At 45.1% G+C, this 20,405-nt stretch overlaps 1 protein-coding gene across 1 annotated transcript; it reads left to right on the forward strand.

The window, feature by feature from the left end:
• LOC119372364 (uncharacterized) lies at positions 1-14,786 on the forward strand. Its single transcript, XM_049419879.1, has 11 exons — positions 1-69; positions 2,793-2,967; positions 3,700-3,805; positions 4,427-4,431; positions 4,784-4,880; positions 6,374-6,592; positions 7,330-7,503; positions 7,860-7,973; positions 12,357-12,494; positions 12,596-12,724; positions 13,758-14,786. The coding sequence occupies exons 2-11, from the start codon at positions 2,810-2,812 to the stop codon at positions 14,298-14,300; spliced, it is 1,683 nt and encodes a 560-aa protein (XP_049275836.1). The 5' UTR covers positions 1-69; positions 2,793-2,809; the 3' UTR covers positions 14,301-14,786.
• Positions 14,787-20,405: the final 5,619 nt, after the last annotated feature.

Genomic DNA, 20,405 nt, shown 5'->3' on the forward strand with positions numbered 1-20,405 from the left:
ATTCGAGTGGTGCGTGTTGGATTGGTTGGACGGAGTACAATACTTGCTTGTCTTTTTGAATTTGTTCAGGTTGGTCCGTCATTACTAGGACTTGCTACGCGCGATAGAACTTAGATACACGAGCGTAGGAACTTTGGCATACTAAAAATTAGCAGCACGTACGAGCAGGAGACAATTCGAACGTTGGTAAATACGCACCAGTAAGTTGCTGGCCGGTTAGTGCCTTGCTTAGAGTTTCATACTATGGTGCCTTGTAACCAGCGGTATTGTGTCGTTGGTCATCATTCTCTCGATTACCGCCTTTTTTCTTCTTTTCTACACTTCCTTTCCTAGCATGAATCCGCCTGTTGATGAGAACTTGTTGGCCCAGTTGGTGTGTGTTTGAAGGCTGCCGAGAGGACGCGCACAGAAGACGAGGATGACGACACGGACTGCACTTCCAACTGAACATATTTGTGTCGGTATACAGAGAATATATACTAAAAAACAACGCCTGCGCCTACAACCACGACCATATTTAACAGCTAGGGCGACCAACGCTCAACGAATCTAATCTCCGAAGAGTGCAGTTTTAACAGTGGTTCGCTCATTCACGCTTCACACAACTACTGAGATCCACAAGCCTTCTGTCGATTGCTCCTACCAAGAATCTTAATTTTGTAAAATCGCGGTTCACACCTGCGAGATTTGCAGCGTGCAGGCCAATGCACAAGTTGATTATCTTAGCATTAGCTTTAGCGGAATGGTTTGCAGTGATATTTTAACGCTTTTTAGACAGCATCGCAAGGGTGAGTCAGTCAGTCAAAGAACTTTATTAAGGTCCTGAGGGGCTGATTCCCCTCAAGGGGGAGGTTCGGCTGCGGGCCGCGCCCACGTGGGGACGGGCAGGGCGAGCCCCGCCGCCAAGCTGTCGGCCCTCTGGACAGCCCGAATTTGGACATCGTAGTCCGAGCTGCTGAGCGCCGATAGCCAGGCCTCAGATGAGTTGAGTGAGGCGTCATGCAGTGCCCAACATTGCCAGAGCATGTGTGGGAGTGTACACTGTCGTTCCATGCAGTTGAAGCAGTTTGGCTTAATGTTGTCCATAAATTTGCTAAATATCAGCGGAGATGGGTACGATTCCGTTTGTAGCATTCTGAGCGTGATGGACTGCGGCCTCGGATATGGCGGCGGTATTTTTCGCCAACTGAGCAAAATCTCTGTGCTGAATGATCTGACTTCCACTATCTGGAATCCCTCTGATGTATCTGTACCTGTTACTATCAATGACAAAGGTACGAAAAGCCTGCAGCTGCTGTCTGTTTTCGCAGAACCGTTTGTGGAATTCTTGACGCACAACATTACTGAATACGCTGTCCCTGCTGTGCGCTACCTGGATCCTCTGCTGGTAACAAAGTTTCTGCTGTAGTCTTCTCCTTTCTGCAGTTAGGGTCGGTCATACTTGATGAGTGCCTTCCATGACAACCTGAGCGGGTGAGCTTGACTGGGCAAAACTGTGCTTGGTGACCATGCAACGTGCAATAATGTGCCGCTGTTACGTACTCCGCTTCGAGCTCATCGTCAGTGAGGTGCTCTTAAAGTGCATCGTTAAGCTTCGAGAGCTCACTGTTGCTAGCCGATAAACAGTCATAAATATCTGCCAGCTTGGCCTCGGCCACAGCAGGATCTGTCAGTAGAGACAGTGATTCCTGCAGAATCATCGTATTCTGTGCTCATCGAGCTCAGCGATCCATCTGATCAGGTCATTAGGTCGAGGTCTGGGGTCCGTGCCGATCACGGACGATCCGTTGTCAGTCTTCGCCACCCGCAGTGGGACGCAGTCGAGTAGAAGGTCCCCTTGAGTCGTGCGGTAAAGTAGACGTGTCCAGACGGACGTTTTTGGCACCAAAATGTAAAGAAAGCTGGTGATCTGTGGTGAAAACAGACAGCCATTCATCGTTCCAACTAATTCTTCTATAGAGCAGACATCGCCTGCACGTCTTTATCCTTTTTCTACAGCCTGACAAATATGTTCTGTTGGAAGTGCCCTCCATGTCCTCGCATTCTGTGTGCGTCCTTTTAGCGTCAAATACGCCTTCAAACACTTGTTGATACCAAGAGTATCCATGTTAATTGTCCTGCTGCACTATTTATGCAGTTTATCGAAGCTATTAACAAGGCCAACATAAATTTGCACGAGCCATTTTTTTTGTGTGTGTGTATACCGGTGCAAAGAGCAAAAAAAGAAAAAAAAGGTCCAGCGAGGTTCACGAAGAAATTTGTAAGGCTAGAGTAGGTACACTTTCTATACCTCACGGTCTAGGGATATGTTCAGTTAATCAACTTGTCACTGGTGTGGATGCAAAGTTGTGGGTTCAGTCCCCGCTGGCAGCGAGTCGTTTTTTTCGGCCATTCTGATTCGTTCCCTGCGTCTTCTGTTGCTTTATATTATTTTGCATTTCGTTCTCACTGCCACTAAGCACTGGATGTTTCATAATGGTACCCTATATTTAAACGCCACCACAATAATGTACATGAAATTTTTGCATAGACGTCCTGTCTCTCTAATCCTTAAGCTTATGCAAACTTCTACTTTTTTTACCTATTGTGCACTGCTTAGGTGTTCTAAGTCTTTTTATTTTTTCATTTCCTCAACATTTTGGCTTTGTAGATGAGTGCCATTGTGAAGCATTGAAGTGCATTTGTCAAGGCGTAATATTCGTAGGTCATCAGCACGAAGTGTGCAGATTTGTAGGAGTGTTTGAGGCAGTAAGGTTACCCTGACATGCTTCTGTAAATTGCATTCATTTCAGTTTGGTTCGTGATAGCGATGGAGACGAAAAAGAGACGCATTCTACAACGTATTCACAAAACTTTGTCCTTGGACCCTGACATCACGAAGAGAAACAAGCAAATTCTTGGCGAAGTGTTGGACGGCCTTTGTGCAGAGATGAACAAGGACCCCTTGTTTGCTTGGCTATTTAACAGGTATTGTAAAAGTATTGGTTGGGCAGAAGTGTGAGCATTGTTCGGGTGACGCAATGAAAAATTGGCATCCATCTGCAAGTGATGAATGTATAGCAGCTGTACGCCTACGGATATTCAGAAAGAAAGCATGATTATGCAAATCAGTTCTGTAGAATCCTGCAAGGTGTCGGATGGGTTAAGAAAGGAAAACTGACGACCGCCCATTTTTAGCACGAAGCCACCAGGAAATCCATATATATTTCCTGGTGGCTTCGCGGATTATATGCTGTAAACCCATCTTGAGCTCCGAAATTCGCATCGAAAATACAATAATTCATTAAAGCTTGCATATCTAATTATCTGATATATGTAACTTATTCTCGTTATTTTGTGAGTTCGATATATGCGGGTTTGACTGCGTTCGCAATGATGTTCATCATTGAGCTTAATTGACAATAGAACACTGCCACTTGAAATTCTTGTAAGGCTTGCAGTGAGAAAGAGGATGAAATGATATCTGTGGGACACAATATGTAGAACAAGCAAGTGAGGCCTCAAGTCTAGGGGGAGCCTTGCAAGTAAAAGCTTGATGATGTAAATCAGCATGACTTTTGACGCGAGCCACAACTTTTCCTTGCTGAACAGGGCGTATTAACACTAAGCCTTGTTTACAGTATTTTATGTTGCTAGCCAAAGATGACCCAGGGTTGTATTGCAGCAGTTTAAATTTATTTGTGAATATAAACTTTTCAGACTTATTTACACTGGTAGTATGTACGAAGGGCTGCGCATCCATCAAGCGGACGAGTTCGACGTCAATCTGGTCATGAAACTGCCTGTGAAGGAAGGTGATTTCCAGGTAAGAGCTGTTTCCTCTCTTTTTTCCACCAACTACCTCTACAGTGCAAAGCTCTCTTGTTATTCAACGTTTGAAAAATGACAATTTAGGCAGCATTTTAGCTTTGTATTTCATTATGATGTTCTTCATCATTGAGTGTCAGCAACCAACTTAATCTTATGCCTAATCTCCCCACTGTACACTTCATTTTTGTACAAGAATAGTACACCATAGGAAAACCATACTATCCCTTTGTGGGATACTCCCCATGACGACACATATGAGGCACATTCCGAAAGTAGGCTCTATTTTGTATTAAATGGCATGTGGTGGAAACATCTTGAGAGCATCTTGCTAGGCGTCTTCAGTGTGCTGCAAAATGTTGTACAGAATGCGAACACCTGCGTGTGCATTACTGTGAAACCAAATCACAGTGCTTATGTATGGGGAGAATAGTGTGAACAGTTCCTTGAGCTTACTTGGAAACAAGCTAACAATGCATAAATCAAATGTCTCTTTGTGTTGCTTATACATGGAATATTAGAAGAAAGCAGTGCTTAACGTTATTTCCAACTAATGCGTTGGATTTGCCATAATTTGGAAAAATGTGATGTACCTATTCTGGGGAAATTACCAACTCAGTTATGGTGAGATGATATAACTTGTAGCAGTACATGTGCTTTCAAAAGTCATAACCTACATTTAGCTGTGTAGTTTTTTTTTTGTTTGTTTCTTGAATGCTGCTAGTAAAAACTCAGTTTTTATAATCCCATTTGAAGACAGTGATATTTGTAACTTAAATAACTATACCCTATCCTAAGCGGGCACGCCTGAAAATATCAGATACAAGGTTACTGTTGCTCTGAACAATGGCCAGACGCAAAAAGCACGAAAAGGCATTAACATCAGAAGAGGCATCGCGACAGAGTACCAGCCCTGGCTCTATGCTCTGCTGACATGAAAATCTAACTGCAATATCTTTGTGTTGTCTTTGTGCAGGAATCTCCCTAAAGGAGATACTCCATGCAAATGTTGCGTACAAGCACATATCGGCACTCGCCACCCTGCGAGCACGCCAGAAAACCGAAGATCCCGGGTAAGCCTTGAAGCGAAGGAAGTTCGCAAATTTCAGCTTGCTGAAAAGCTGCCATATACACAGCAGCTTTCCTTGAGGTATAAAGAATTGCTGCTGTATATAGCAGCAGCAATCCTTTATGGCATATAACCTGAAGGATTGCGGAAGCACCCAGTATTCACATTTCCAAAACTTCAGAGTTGTGAAAATTAGGCGTTAAGCGGCCACCCTTCCAAAGTGCCAGCATCAGCCAAAATATTCACCCCCGTGGCAGCCGTTACGAGGCCGCTAGGGGCAATCTGCTAGCCGCACAGTGCATTCGTACTCTTTTACCAGGAAGTTCAAAGTCGTTGAGTGGCACGGCTTGTTTGGGAAGGATGTGAGCTGCACCTGTTGGAATTTCAAGATAGGCAGAACAAAAAAATTAAGACGGCTTTGCACCAGTGGTGCCAAGCCTGAAGGAAGTGTGGAGCTAGGTGGACTTCCTTGTGTCTCTTCATTTTTCTCTTTCTTTCTTCCTCTCTGTTTTTTTTTTTCTATCTTTTTATTGTCTGTTTATTTATTTATTTCTGTCTCTGTTATTTCTTTCTCTCTATTTCTTCCTCTCTTTTTCTTTGATTCTCTCTTTGTCTTGCTTTCTCTTTTTTTCTATCTCCTTTATGTGTCTGTTTCTTTCTATTTCTTTCTATGTCTTTCTATTTTTCTTTCCTTTCTTTCCCTCTCTCTCTGTACTCGAGCTCTCGCCCATCAGAGTCGCCGCACCCAACGCCAGACAAATCAGCACACGTTTCCTGCGAGTGAAGCAGAAGATGAAGAAGAGGACGAAGATAGCACGTGCCGGTTCATAATGGTGACCACTGTTGTTCACAACTAACGGACTTTCTCCGAGCTTAAACAGCTCCGCTGTTGAAAGGATCCACAAGTGGGACTTAAGTTGTGACGCCCTAAAGCCCCCGCATGTGTACAGCAGGCATGATGATACAGCACGCCTGCTAAAAATACAGCACGCAAGTTGATGCGCGGTCAATCTATGCAGCCTGCCCTTGCTTAAAATGACTATTATCGGTTTCATGCACTCGTAAAATGTCTAGCTCCGTGAGTCACTGAACCTTGCTCGTGTGTACATTATTATGTCAAGATTTCCAGGTTGTGACTCCTGATTTAGGACAACCATGTAAACTAACACTTTAAATGTAATTAGAGTAATTTACTCATTCATTGCCCGAAGCTGAGTTTTCTCGCCCCTATCGACTGCGTTTCGACAGGTGTAAAATGTGAGAACATTGGTGTGCTTAAATCTAGGTGGAGGTCCGGAAACCCCAAGTAGTAAAAATAATCTGCTGTCCCTCACTGCGGCATGTCTCATAATCGTGTCATGGTGTTTTCATGCGAAATTCGAGAAAATATTGTATTCATGAACTTTCCTCTACATGTGCTTAACAGATATGCCAAAATTCCAGGAAAATTTTGCTATATAACCCTGGGTGAAGCCTTGGTTTGCTGTGCTGTTCCAGATCGTTGCCGAAAGACCTGGTTATGTGAGCTACACACTAACAGTGGCCTGCAAGGAGCGCCTAGAGCAGGACATGGAAGGGCAAGAATTGCGTTCTTTGTTTAAACGCTTGCAACGTTTGCTCACCAAAGATCTCAAGTTGAATCCCGTAGCTTGGCGGAGGTGGTTTCAGTCTGTCCTGGACAAGGCCCTGGCAAGCTATAAGCCACCTTCTTTCAAGGTAAGTGCTTTGATACTGCTATTGAAAATTCTTGCCCAAGGAACACTTATTCATAGAGAGGATACTGAAACTGTGGTGGTCAAACTTAAAAACATATATCGATAGGCTTGAAATTGTTCAGTGTTCTCTGAAATCATGTGAACATGCAAGCATAGGCCCTATGTGAATTTTCCTTTCTTTAAAATCTGGAACTGGCCGTCTTTGCAAAACTTCTCAGTATTAATTGCACAAGGTAGTACAGCTGGCAATTAAGAACCTGGCTGTTCCTTACATTGCTGATTGCAATGAAGCTCGTTCATTTGCGACCCACAAATGAAGAATGCACCGAGGTGGGAGGCGAGCACTTTTTATGAGTCCACGCTAAGAACAAACCACACAGTAAATATGGACAAATGATATAGACCGCATTTTCAATCATATCATGGTTTTGGGATGTTAAACCCCAACAATTATTAGGTGATATAAACTATAAACTGTTTGGGAACGCAGTTTGTACTGGTGCATATCTGATTTCTGAAGCTGGCGTTTGTCTTCTGCAGACTGTACGAGCGAGTATGGCATTGGCATCACATAATGAGCAAAATAATGCATTTTTTGTTATCCCTAGCCTGTTTGCTGTTAAACTATCTATGATATGGTTGGCTTTTACACATACTGCCTGCAATGGCAGCACATCTGAAGAGACTTCTAGAACAGCGTGTGGAAATCTAATGGGTGCTTGCATGCGTCTGTGACAGTTGCGGCAGCGGGAGAGTGGTCCTGCCAGGACGCTGCATCTGGAGCTTCCCGATGAGAGCCACATAGACATAGACTTGGTGCCTGTCTTGGAACACAGTTTCCACCAGCTTCCTGCAGACGTGCCTTCTCACGAGTGGTTCAACGAACTTCTTAGTCAGGTAACACCTTGGCTTGTACTGCAAGCATGGGTGTATTGGCACTGCATGTGTGGCGTTTAACACAGTGTTTTCCATAGAGCAAACCTTATTCTGGGCCATTATATCGTAGCCTGTCATATTGTTTGCCACTCGTGGCCTGCTGATTTCATTGATATGGTCGAATTACTGTTGCTCTGACCAATGGCCAGGTGCGAAAAGCACAAGAATTAACATCAGAAAAGGCATCGCTACACAGTACCAGCCCTGGTTCTAAGCTCTGCTGACATGAAAATCTAACTGCAATATATTTGTGTTGTCTTTGTGCAGGAATCTCCTTAGAGGAGATACTCCGTGTGAATGTTGCTGGCAAGCACAAAGGAATCTCCTTATAGGAGATACTCCAGGCGAATGTTGCTGACAAGCACAAAGAAATCTCCGAATGTTGCTGCCAAGCACGAATGGGCACCTGCCACCCAGCGGGCACGCCAGAAAACAACACATCCCGGGTAAGCCTTGAAGCGAAACAAGTTTGCAAATTGCATCATGCTGAGAAGCTGCTGTATACCATAAAGGACTGAGGAAGCACCCAGTATCAACAATTACAGGGATTTGTGGCACATTTTAAGTGCTTTCTCTCGTCCCGACGAGCGCAATGGAAGCTTCACAGATAGAGATGGCTCTGGGGAAAGAAGTTACGTCAGCACGCATCATAACCTTGAGCGTGCGCGTTGAAACTAAATCACTCTCTCCCGTTGGGACATAGCACATAGTATCCACACTTGTACATAGTGTGGATACTAGTATCCACTCCTGTTGTACATAGCTAGCCACGCTTCCACTCAGTACTATGTAATGTTTGCAGAATATGGAGTGCAGTGCCGCAACATGATTGCACCCCGTGGGAAGGAGCGCATCTGATCCAAATGCCACTTTTGGCTCACGTCAGCTGTTGGCAAATAGCATCAATCTGCTGTATGACGACTTACAGGTGGCACCCTGCCCACCGTTAAGAGTTAGGACAGGCCTCTGTATGAAGAGAGCGTACTTGACGAAGTGGTAACTTTGTGCTCTGCCTGTAAACACTCCTTGCCACGCAGAACTTAGCTGTTCACAGCAGCATCTGCTTTTCGCTGTGTTTTTTCGCCAAGTGCCGGGGCGGTTCATGACCCCTTTAACGTAGGGCTAAAAATCAATCTGCTGAAGACAAAGATAACACTCAATAGCCTGACAAAAGAACAAAAGTTCAAGCTTAGCGCCCAGTGTTCAAAGTTTGTGCAAGAGTATGTGTATCTAGTTGCTAATAAGGAAGCTTACTCATGAAAAGGAATTTCACCAAAGCGAAATGATAGGCTGTAGCACATGCGGCACAAATATTCTCGAGAAAAAGATAAGGTCCATGTAGTGTATGATGGAACAGAAATGCCAGGCCTAACACTATGAGCTTGAAAGGCAGCAGAATGGATTAGTCGACTGAAGCATGCTGGCGATACTCTACTTGATATTAAGTGAGAGAAAAGGGACCTCGGAGGGCCATGCACTGCGAAGGGCAGATATCTGGAGGCCAGTCAAAAACCACGGGATGGATACCAGGAGATGGGAGATGCAGTTGAGGATGGCAGCGAGTTAGGTGGGGCGATGTGGTCATAAAGTTTGCAGGAATAAAGTGGAAGCGGCTCATACCAGATAGGGTCAGTCGAAAATCATTGGGCGTTGGGAGCCTTTATCCTGCAATGGATATTAAATAGGCTGGGGATCATTATGATGGCATTACGTACCAGCTTGCCCCTCTCCTCCTCTCAGTTCACCATACCATCGGGAAACACTAGACACAATTCCAATGGCAATTTTATCTTACCTGCAAGCTATAACTTATATGGAAAATGTTTATTGGAATTTCATGGGACAAAAATTTGGAACCGTCTATGCACAAAGCTTTAAGCATAGTGCGAAAATATTTTGTTTGCAGCATCAAGACTTGTAAATAGTCCTTTCTTTTCTCTTGCGCTCGTCGGTGTATTCTATTCATTTACCTCTTGTGTATGCTGTAAGGATGCGGTTGTGAACATGACTTGTTACATGTCTTTATCATATTTTTGCTTATGTAGATATGTATATGCGTTTATCTGTGTATGTATCTATGTGCATACGTGAATGGGAATACAGTATAACCTCATTACAACAGACCTTCATAGTGAAGAGGATTTTGGTCTGTTGTAAAGGGAGTATGTAAAATCCAAGTACTGTTACAACAGACTTTCATGTATACACTGAATGGGTCTGTTATAACCGGAGAGAATTACGAGTCACAAACATGGTCTCATTTTTAACGGGGGACCAAAAAAATGCGATTTTTGGAAAATCGCATTTTCAGTTTCTGTAGCCCATTTCTATCTGATTCCAAAATATCTTCAATGAAAACTACGCAGAAGTGCTATAAAAAATTTGTTTTGCGTCTGCCGACTTGGCGAAAATTGCGGAAATATAAAAAAAGCGTTTTCCAAAATTATAGCTCGGCAACGGCGCAACTGGGCGCAACCATTTTAGGCTCGTCGTAAAGAGCATTTCTCCGCGTTCAAGTTCTCCGTTTCAGCTTGCGCCTCCATTCAGTAACAAACGTACGAAAAACAAGTTTTGGCTGCTTCTGCGGTAATACCGCAGAAGCAGCCAAAACGTGTTAATGCTCGCTTCGGGATCGTCGTCTGCTGCTTGTGCGTCGCGAGGTCGTGGCTGTCGAAAATTGCGCTACTTAGTGACGCGTTCGCACTCGTTCTGTGTTTACGGGTCGACGATAATATGGAACGCTTTAGTTGGGCAGCTGCAAGCGAAGCTCAATCATCAGATTACGATAGCGCGCCGCACTCGTCGCGAACATCGCAGACGTGAGACTAATAGCGTTGACTCGTTGGACCCGCTGTTCGAGGTTCTTCTTATCAGCACTTCGAAGCTTATGACGAAGACCACCGCGGGACAACTCCTTGTACTCGCAATCGAGCATGACGTACTTTGAAACATCGGGCACCGCGGCCACGCACATCGCAACCGAGCTTTCTACTAGATGTCGTGGTTAGGCCTAACTCGGTTCACGGTGCCGATGTACGAGCCAAATCCGAACTTTGCGGGCAAGAACATCGCGCTAGCGGACATGTGAAAGCGAAGAAGCCGTAATGCCCTTCGTCTCAAGCAACGAATGGCATTGCCCGCTGGCTCCCCAGAACCGCGGATGGGCATTCTGCGCATCGGCAGCGGACCCCTCGGCCAAGCTCGCCGCGCAGCGACCGCGCGGAGAAGCGGTGGCAGCGGCTCGCAATGTCGCGTGTCAGCGTCCCAAACGAAACACCAAGCACGCTGCGCGCCGTTTTTTTTTTTTTGTCGCTACAGCTATAGGCATAGCTGATCATTGACAGACCGGGGATCGGCGGCCTTCGTTCTCAAATTGGTACGTCGATATCCGCGGTGCGCTGCTCCCATCCCGAAAGTATGCTAAGCGATGTTTGAAGTCGGAAGTTAATGACCGTGGTAGAAAAGTCCGCTCTAAAGGAGTCCTGACCACCTTGCTGGCCTGAAATTTCAGTCAATTATATCCGAATGTCCGCTGTACCAGAATCCGTTGTAAACGAAGCTCAATCAATGGAACTAATACGGAGGTCGGCATAACGCCGCAAATTGGTATGCAATATCCGAATGTCTGTTGTAAACAGATCCGTTGTAACGAGGTTATACTGTATATGTGTGCGTGCATGTGTGTGTGTGTGTGTGTGTGTGTGTGTGTGTGTGTGTGTGTGTGTGTGTGTGTGTGTGTGTGTGTGTGTGTATAACTGCGTGTAAATATATATGCTCTGCTAATCTGTTTGGCGTACTCTAATATGGAACGACCAATAGCCAATGTAGGCTAATGGTCCAGATAGTTGGTAATCATTTCTTTGGATTTATCGATAAAATTGAGATTGATTGATTGATTGATTGATTGATTGATTGATTGATATTTACTCTCTAAGGATGTGCGTGTACCAGCCATTCATTCTCTTAATCATGTGCCTTGTGTTTTTGATGAACATGCATTTTAAGTTGAAAGTGCATGGTGATGCATTCCAAACTTTGTATCCTCGTGAGTGCGATGTTTAAGGCACTAGTCCTTTTGCACTATCTCAGTTTTACTGGTTTTTCTTTTTCTGAAAGTTGAATGAAGCATAATACTTTGAATTCGTGTAGGTTATTTTTTACCCACGTTTTTAGATGCACGTTTTTTTTTCTGTGTACATGCACCTGTTCATGTGTAGCATTTTTGTTTTTGCACGTCTGTTGCCAGTGAGGGACACAGACCTTGTCAAGCCGATATGTGGCTTTTTATCTGCGTTCCTCACCGAACAGATGCAAAATAAATAGCCGAAGTTCAATGTTCAATTATACAGTTGAAACTCGATCTAATGAAGTGATGAGGACGCTCGAATTACTTCGTTAAATTGGAAAGTTCGTAAAATAAAGAAAAAATTTTTTGGCTCTTTGAAATCGAAAATTGTAATGTAGCGCAGTTAAAAGCTACCAGGTCATTGCTTTTGCCTCCAATCTACTTTTGCGCATGTGAAAAGTCCGCGAGGGCTGCCCAAGGGCAGCCCTGACATGGAGGCTCCCATGTCGCCCAGACATAGGGGGCACCATGTCCGGGCGACGCAGGCCAAAAAGAGGGTTACGTGAAGCAATGACAGGCGATCGATACTGGTATTTGCTGGGGAATTGAAATTTTCTCATTAGATTGAGAACTTCATAAAATCGGGTTTTGTTAGATCGAGTTTTAACTGCGTCATTAAATAAAGGTCGCATGTAGTAGGCTTGCCCTTTAGCACACGCTTGCACATGTGTACATAAGTGTCATTCTTTGCCCTCTTTTGCAGCAGCATGACGGAAAGTGGGTCATGGTTCCGAAGGCACACGAAGATGACAGCACCCTCTGGCGCATCAACTTCCCAGAAGTCGAGAAGAAGTTAATGAAAGACAGGGGATGCATGAAGCCTACAATTCGACTGATGAAAGTGAGTCTGGTACAGGGGGCTAGCTTTTGTCCATCATGCTCGATGTGCACTAAACCTATATGAGTGTGTACAGTGGTGTAAGTGTGCCTACTGCATTGCAGGCTCTGAGGGAAAAGCAACAGTGGCCCCTTTCTTCGTACTCCATGAAGTCCCTGGTGGTGCACCACATGCTGCAAAAACAAGAGAGAGCACACTGGGACAATAAGAACCAGTGGACTGTGTTCATTCACGTAAGTGGGTTTGAGTCTTCTTTAACTAAAAGTGTTCAAGTAGAAACACTTTGGCTAGTCCCAAAACTGAACAGGAATTCTCTAATTAGCGAAAGACTAGCCAGCCTATGTAACAGGTTAGTACCCAAGGAAGTATAGCCGAGCTCCAACCACATGATCACCAAATGAACCCGCATGTTCCAGGCCGTACTCAAAATGCATAGGCATAGCCAGAAGGTAGGGGTATCAACCCCCTCTGAAATTTTTAGTTTGCATGTATGTGTGTGTGTGTACACACACACATACATGAACCCATAGAAACATGCACAACATACATAATATCCCTTCCCAAAACTCCTGGCTAGGCCCCTGTGAGGAAAAGTGGTACATTACATGCAGTGGATTACATGTGGAGGCTGACATATCGTTGTGTACAGCCAATGATAAAGAGCTGTCATAAAGCAATGGTGATAGCATTAGTTACATAAATTTCCATTCCTTTGGAATTAAACCCTATTGTTTTATCATTTTGTAAACACAAAAATTAGATACGCTGAATGTTTTTTCCTTTGTTTCTTTTTGAAAGGTTGGGAGCATGTTATCTAAGATCGAATAATTTTTCATAAACAATTCTGGTAAATGTGTGTTGCTTTAGACGAATGCATTGCAAGCTTCCGACATTGATATATACATTTTATTGCCTGTTTCTTTTGCATTTATCTTTTTTTTTGCTATGTGTTCGAGTAAATATACGAGTGTGATTCCAGTGAAAAACATCCAGTGATAGTCAGTATTGTGATACTTTTCTTCATATGAAGTCTTTTTTAGATGCTTGCTTAGAAAGAATACTAAGAATACAGCTGCTTTGATACAAAGTGAGCACACATAGTGTTCTTCTTTCTCCCAACCATGAAATCCAGTAGTGTGGTTACTGGAAAAGCGCATGGTATCGAAAAGTTGCTTGCAGGTTTCTTGTGCTGTGTAAAGGATTGTACTTTGTTATGTTTGTCAAACTCCTTCTTAATAAATTTTTTTGCACACTTGTCATGCGCAGGTCCTTATGAGGCTTCATGATGTCATCAATCCTTCTGGGCCAGGCATTCGTTCTGTCTTCGATAATAATGTGAGCTTGATCCCAGACATGTCGCGTGCGACGAGGTCTAACATAGCTGGTCGGCTTCACAATATTCTGAATGCTGTGGCCAAGAAGCCCGATAGAGTGCTCAAGTTTTTCCCTGCAAAACCACCAAAGATCCAAGTGGATTCCCTCCTACCAGTGATGAAAAATGTCTGTGACCTATTCCTGATTTCGTCTTTGCCAGCCACTGAAGTGTGTGAAATGTTTTGTCGATGCCATCGTTGTCATCAGCATTGTCGATTGCGTCACGACAAAAAAACCTGCAGTCCCCGTGTAAACTCGTCATCTAAATATATGGCTGGAGGGACACACCATCGTTCCATGTCGAAGCGTAAAGATACTAGGATTGATTTTCCACTTGGATCACGCCGACACAATGCTACTGAACAAGCTGAAGATAACACAGCAGCCCAAGTTACTCGTATGATACTGCTAACAACAAAGACAAAAAGCATATGAGAGGCGGACACGCTTCAGCTTGTCCAAGCCTTCGTCGTTTCTCGAATAACATGCCGTACCATACGCAGTAGTCAACATGATAGAGATGAATAAAATTGCCTGCTTGTATGCCTTTCTGATCATTGTGTCCGTGGGTCTACCAGTCAGTACTTCAACAAAACTTTTCCTACGGCTATGGGTGCACAGTACAGCTGAGGGCCTGATCGAGGCACATCTCTCCAGCCAGCAAACATGGCTGGCAGTCTAAGAAACGGACAGGTCCATGCTCTTACATCGGAGTCTCTCTGCCCCTCTTAACCACCCACTTCTACAGACTATAAGCCTACCCCATGCCATTTGCAGTAACATCACCGTCCTGCCCTTACTTCACAACATGCACCATAAGCACAGAAGGAAGGCCAGGTCCGTTCACAAGCGATATGGTTGTGAAACCTCGACAGCCTAAATGGATGCGGCGTCTTACCCCAGACGAGCAGCCGCTGTAATCATTAAAGGGGTCATGAAGCACCCCTTGGGCTGATTGAAAAAACACAACCTGCGGAAAGCTGACACGGCTATGAACTGCTCTGCCAAATATTACAGTCGTGCGCGCCGCGTAATGGCCACAAGCGGAGCGCGAAGTTGCCGTTTCCCCAGGCACCCTCTTTTCAAACAGAGGCCGGTTCTCACTCTCGTCGGTGGGCGGGGCGTCTGTCCGCTGTACGTAGCAAGAGACATAGCATGCTTATTGGCCGATAGCCGACGTAAATCGAGAGCGGCGTTCGGATCAGATGCGCTTCTTGCCGCGGGGTGCCACCACTTGCCGGCGCCGCACTCCTCAGTACACGGTAGCCGCACTCGCGCAAGCGAATCACAGCGGGAGAGCGATCGCGTTTCATGACGCGCGCTGGCGTAACTTCTTTCCCCCATGCCATCCCTCCCTGTCTAGCTTCCAGTGCGCTCGCCGGCACGAGAAAAGAGAGAAAGCGCTGGGAGCGTGCGCCAAACCCCCGTAACTCCGCTGATTCTTGACGGATTCGAGAAATTTTTGCGGCAATCGATTCGGGAGGCAGTACACTCCGATACTGAGGCCATTAGATCATTACTTGGAAAAGTGGTTCATGACCCCTTTAATAAAGAACATCGGAGTAGCATATCGATCCCTCAAAACAATCGCCTGCACGCCGAGGAAGCGGCCGGTACAGTGGCGTAGCCAGGTGGGGGGGGGCACGCCAGGCCCGTGCCCCTCCCCGAAATTTTTTTTTCCCATGGGATACAGAGCACACAATGACACTCTACCCCACTTATCTGCCCAGACCCAATGTCGGATCAAGGAGGTAACCCCCGCCGGAAAGAAATTTCTGCCTACGCCACTGAGCCGGTACCCTCGCCCTCTTCCAAATCGATGTTGAGGTCATTTTTACCGAACATTGGCAGGCATGCCGCAGCTTCACTATCAGCCAAATACATGAAAGCATGCTCAGAATTATCAGCCAAAAGCCACCAATAAGATCGCCAGCCTCGTGTCTCTAGATTTGACCCACCAAGCTGAAGTTGAGGAAGCAGAGTCCGTGCGCATGCGTCCTCTAGATCTAAGATTAGGCGATGAGGAAGACTAGTCAATAATTTAATAGTAGGCAGTGAGGAAGAAGAAACAGCCACATAGACAACAGGCGCAAGAAATAACTGAAAATAGGAATAATTCCAGATGACCGCAGAGTTAGAAGACCAACCAGGATTAACCACGATGCACTGGAAGTGAGGTTGGTACAGGCATTGAAAACAGGCAGTCACATTTCAGACCCAAACCAACAGGGATTCACCCAAGGCCATACACCTCCATCTACGTCAACATTTCAACACTGCTCCCATCTACGTCGAGGCTTGCGTGCCCGTAAGCAAGATGCAGCAAGCAGTTGGGCTGTCGGCTCGAGTTGATTGGTATCAACTGTCCGCCATCACATTGCTTCTGAGATACTCTGCTTCGTCGACGTGATCCTCGGTGTCGCTCCAACAGTCAACGTAGTGTCATGTCAAAATCAACAACATTACTGGCGGGCTAAGCGCTGCTCCACCCTTCACATTGTTTTGCCTTTAGTTACACATAGACAGTAAAAGTTTTTTTTATGTGAACCTCTGTGACAGAGATCTGTCTAAATGTGTGATAGAATTCTAGACGCTGAAATTGTACACATATATATATACAGGGTGTCCCAGCTACCACGCAGCGCGATTTAAAAAGAGGAACGGCGTTACGCGAAGCAAACGTACTGCATATTGCTCCTAGTACACTGGAGTAGCCACTGCTATTTTTTTCGTTAATGAGGTTTGATTAATTAGTCATAACTATATTTGTAACTCGACAAGTACTCACTTAATTATCAGAATGTCAATGAGGCGTATGTAGGCATGTTCAAATGGCATCTAACTGCGCTACTTTCAACAACGTGCTAATTGCGCGTTCATTTTTTCCGCTTGATCAAGAAAGCCCGCGAAATATGAAAAGTGCACGTGACTAGACTGTTGCGCGCGTCGGGAACCAGCGCCCTCAAACAGGCTTCCTATGAGGTAGACAGTATCAAGGAAAAAATGCAAAAAGAAAAAACGCATCGCCCTATCTGCCACTCCCCGGCCTAAGAAATGCACCGCTTGGTTTTACAGAGTAAGGCCGTAATCAGAACACCTGCCGCGTTATCAATAATTACAGTCGGCCGTGAGATATGGATGATTGCGGCGCACTATCGAACGGAATGAATCCCAGCGAAATTGCACGCATATCGTTGGCGCCCGATCTGTACCCTTGCCAAACTGCGGAACGCTTTCTCTCGCAACGGACAACAGGCAAAACGGTTGTTTGTAGTATTTGAGGGCGCTGGTTTCCTGCCGTCACAAACGCCGCTCCTGATTTATGCCAGCTGCAGGGGCGTAGCCAGAAATTTTTTTCGGGGGGGGTTCACCCATGTTTTATGTATGTTCGTGCGTCCGTTTGTATGTGTGCGTGCCTATATACACAAGCAAAACTGAAAAATTTCGGGGGGGGGGGTTTGAACCCCCCCAACCCCCCCTTGGCTACGCCCCTGGCCAGCTGTCGGCCAATAGCAACAATCTGCTCTATGACGAAAGAAGAGCTGGCGCCAGCAGCTCCGGAGAGAGTAAGCACGCACTGCCTCTGCATAAAGAGGGCGCTTGAGAAAGTGCCCTCTTGCTTCGCGATCCGCATTGCAATTACTCTCTTTGACGCGCACGACTGCAAGATTTGCGTAGGTGTTCAGCAGGGTCACTACACGCCGAGTGCCCCAGGCATTTTGGCCACCATCTCAAACGTATTGGAGAAAAAAAATCCTGCTGATTTACGGCATTAAAAACAGTAAATTGCTGGAATATTTCGAAGAGAATAAAATTTTTTGTCATCTTCTCAATTTTGCTTAATTTCGTCTGAGTCATGTTTGTCAGAAAATTTGTTCCGAGATGTATCGTTTTAGTTTCTATACCAAATTTGCTTTACATATTAGGCAAAGGCGTTTGTACAAGGTTTTAGAAGCTCAATAATATTACTGCAATTTTTCTGCCAAATACGCCTCCAGAAACCTTGCCAAAATCTTCGAGTTGGCATTTTCCCTCTTGTAGTATTGTGCTATATTATGAATGTTTCAGTAAATGCTTACTTTACGGAAGGTATATTCTGAGTTAAAAATATTTTCACATCACTGAAGTTTGTAACAAAATCTTACGAGAGAAAATCGCGAATTTGAAAAAAAATCTTCATTTTGGTTCGCATTGAGACGCAATTTACACCACATGGTGCTCTAATTAAAAATTAGCTTGATACCTCAATCGAAAGCAAATAAATAGTTCTGATATGGCAAGTTTTGTCATTACATTTTTTAAAGGAAGAAAATAATTTTTGAATTTCCCCATTGACGGCAATGGGAAACTCCAATGAGGAAGCTGCCGTGAGCAAGTTGGAAGATAGCCGTCAATGGGGAACTTCGAACATTCAAACATCATTAAAGGGACACTAAAGGCAAATAACAATTTATGTCAGAGTGCAAGCTCAATGTATGACAACGTCTAAAACGGCAATATTATCAGCAGCAGTGCCCTACTTTCTGAGAAATTAGGCTAAATGTATCACACGATGAGCGCCACGAGCGACACATTTTGGAAATGATCCCGATGACGTGAGAGTTCGACTACAATTAATCACTCGTAATCAAACTAGCTGCAATAAAAAAAAGAACCTTCCATCAAGTGACGTAATAAAATGCTGCTTGTTCGTTTCTGTTTGATTCATGGAAAAAAGAACCTCTTTGGCGTTACCATGGGAAACGGCGCACGTGGTTAAAAAGTTCCGTTTTCGCCGAACTGCGCTTCACCTATCACCCTGCTTCGCTCACGCAGTGGCGTCTCAGTGGTAGTTTCGGTATCGCGTACTGCCGCGTGTGTTTTGCGTGCTCGTGAAAGTCGCTCTGACAGAAAGTTCGACGAAATGCATGTGATGTTGCTGGATGCCCGAATGGCGCAGGCCGCCATTGCACGCCGCCGCGCAGTAAAGGCGGGAAACGTTGGGCACGGCAGCAGTGACGTGAGAAGCACCGCTTTCAGGCGGGTGATTTGAAGTGCGCTAAGGCGATGTGGACCACTAAAACGTGATTTCATTTCAAAATAGGCACATCCTTGGCAGAAAAGTAGCACTGCGAGGTTTCTGGACTGTTATTTCAACAATCAACGTCGACTTAATATTTGCCTTTAGTATCCCTTTAAGGAGCCCTCCAACACTTTTTCAGCGTGGTCAGAAAACGCTGCCGATCGATCGGTAGTCGAGGCTCCTGAGAACGCGCGAGCCAAATACTACAGCGCCGCACGCGGCCTGGAATTTACAACTAATTCTCAAAGTCAGCTGGGAATCATTCGCTCTTCCTTCTACAAGTGATGCCATATACCCAAATGACCGCGTCATATACCCACATTCACGGTCATTGGCTGATTTGAGCATCGTGGGCTGCATAGTTACTGCGGCCACCACGGGAGGCCGCCACGTGCCCGCGCGCTCGCTCGCGATCACACTGAAAGTAAGCCGCGCGTTCGAAGAAAAAAAAAAGAAAAAGTGCTCAAGGTCATGACGCGCCCGTGGCGTAACTTCTTTCCACCGTGCCATCCCTCCCTGCTTAGCTTCCAGCGCGCTCGTCGGGACGAGAGAAGAGAGAAAGCAATTACAACGTGCGACAAGTATCTGTAACTCCGCTCGTACTTGACTGATTTTAAAATTTTTTGCGGTGGACGATTCGTGAGGCAATATACTCCTTTAGTGAAGCCGTTTGGTGGTTACTTCGAAAATTGTTGCAGAGACCCTTTAATATAAAACAAACTAAGTTTTAGCCAGAGCGGCAGAGCGCTCATCTCCACCACCGAATGAAGGTGGTGGTGGCGCTGCGAGCACTCCTCGCATATATCCTCGCATAGAGTCTTCACATATCGTCACATATGGTCTCGTGTAAAGCCTCTCAGTAAAGCCTCGATGCCGGCGCCACCCGCTGGCATGACGCTATAGCACCCGGCGACATTATGTTTTTGAAAGATCTCACCAGAATTCGCACCCATCCAAACGGAAGTTGAGCATTTTCTTGTATATTATGAAAACCCCTATAAAATTTAAAAAAAAGCTGATATAAAAAATTAGTGCAGCTTGCACTAAGTTGCGCAAAGCTGGTTGGTACCGTTGGTCCTGGCTCAGCTAGGCTTTCACCCTCTCTCTTTTCCATCCTTTGCTATAGTATTCTATACATGGCCATGTTTGCTCTCTTTTCTATCTTATTTTATGTTTCCATCTTTCTCTCTCTATTTTCTCTGTATCTTTACTTTTTCTCTCTTTGTTCCCTATCTTTCACTCTATTTTTCTTTTCCTTTCTATTTCTCTCTCTAGTCGTTCTCTCACCTTCTATCTTTTTATTTCTCTCTTCTCTCTCTCTGTTCTCCCCTCCTCCTTTCTCTCATCCTCATATCTCTACTCACCCTCACTTCCCTCTCCCACCCCCTTGCTATACTATACTATACAAGGCTATGCTATGGCCTGCTAGCGTGCCTGGATAGCCGAGTGTTTACGACGCTCGTCTTCGGTTCGTGGGT

The sequence above is a fragment of the Rhipicephalus sanguineus genome, chromosome 10 (genome assembly GCF_013339695.2).
Source record: "Rhipicephalus sanguineus isolate Rsan-2018 chromosome 10, BIME_Rsan_1.4, whole genome shotgun sequence".
In the NCBI taxonomy this organism is placed as follows: Eukaryota; Metazoa; Arthropoda; class Arachnida; order Ixodida; family Ixodidae; genus Rhipicephalus; species Rhipicephalus sanguineus.

Excerpts from the sequence above, each read along its gene's own strand:
- LOC119372364 (XM_049419879.1), top strand. The coding sequence starts at position 2,810 with ATGGAGACGAAAAAGAGACGCATTCTACAACGTATTCACAAAACTTTG. Across the intron at positions 7,974-12,356 it reads CAGAAAACAACACATCCCGG|CAGCATGACGGAAAGTGGGT; the intron begins GTAAGCCTTGAA and ends CCTCTTTTGCAG. Across the intron at positions 12,495-12,595 it reads CTACAATTCGACTGATGAAA|GCTCTGAGGGAAAAGCAACA; the intron begins GTGAGTCTGGTA and ends ACTGCATTGCAG.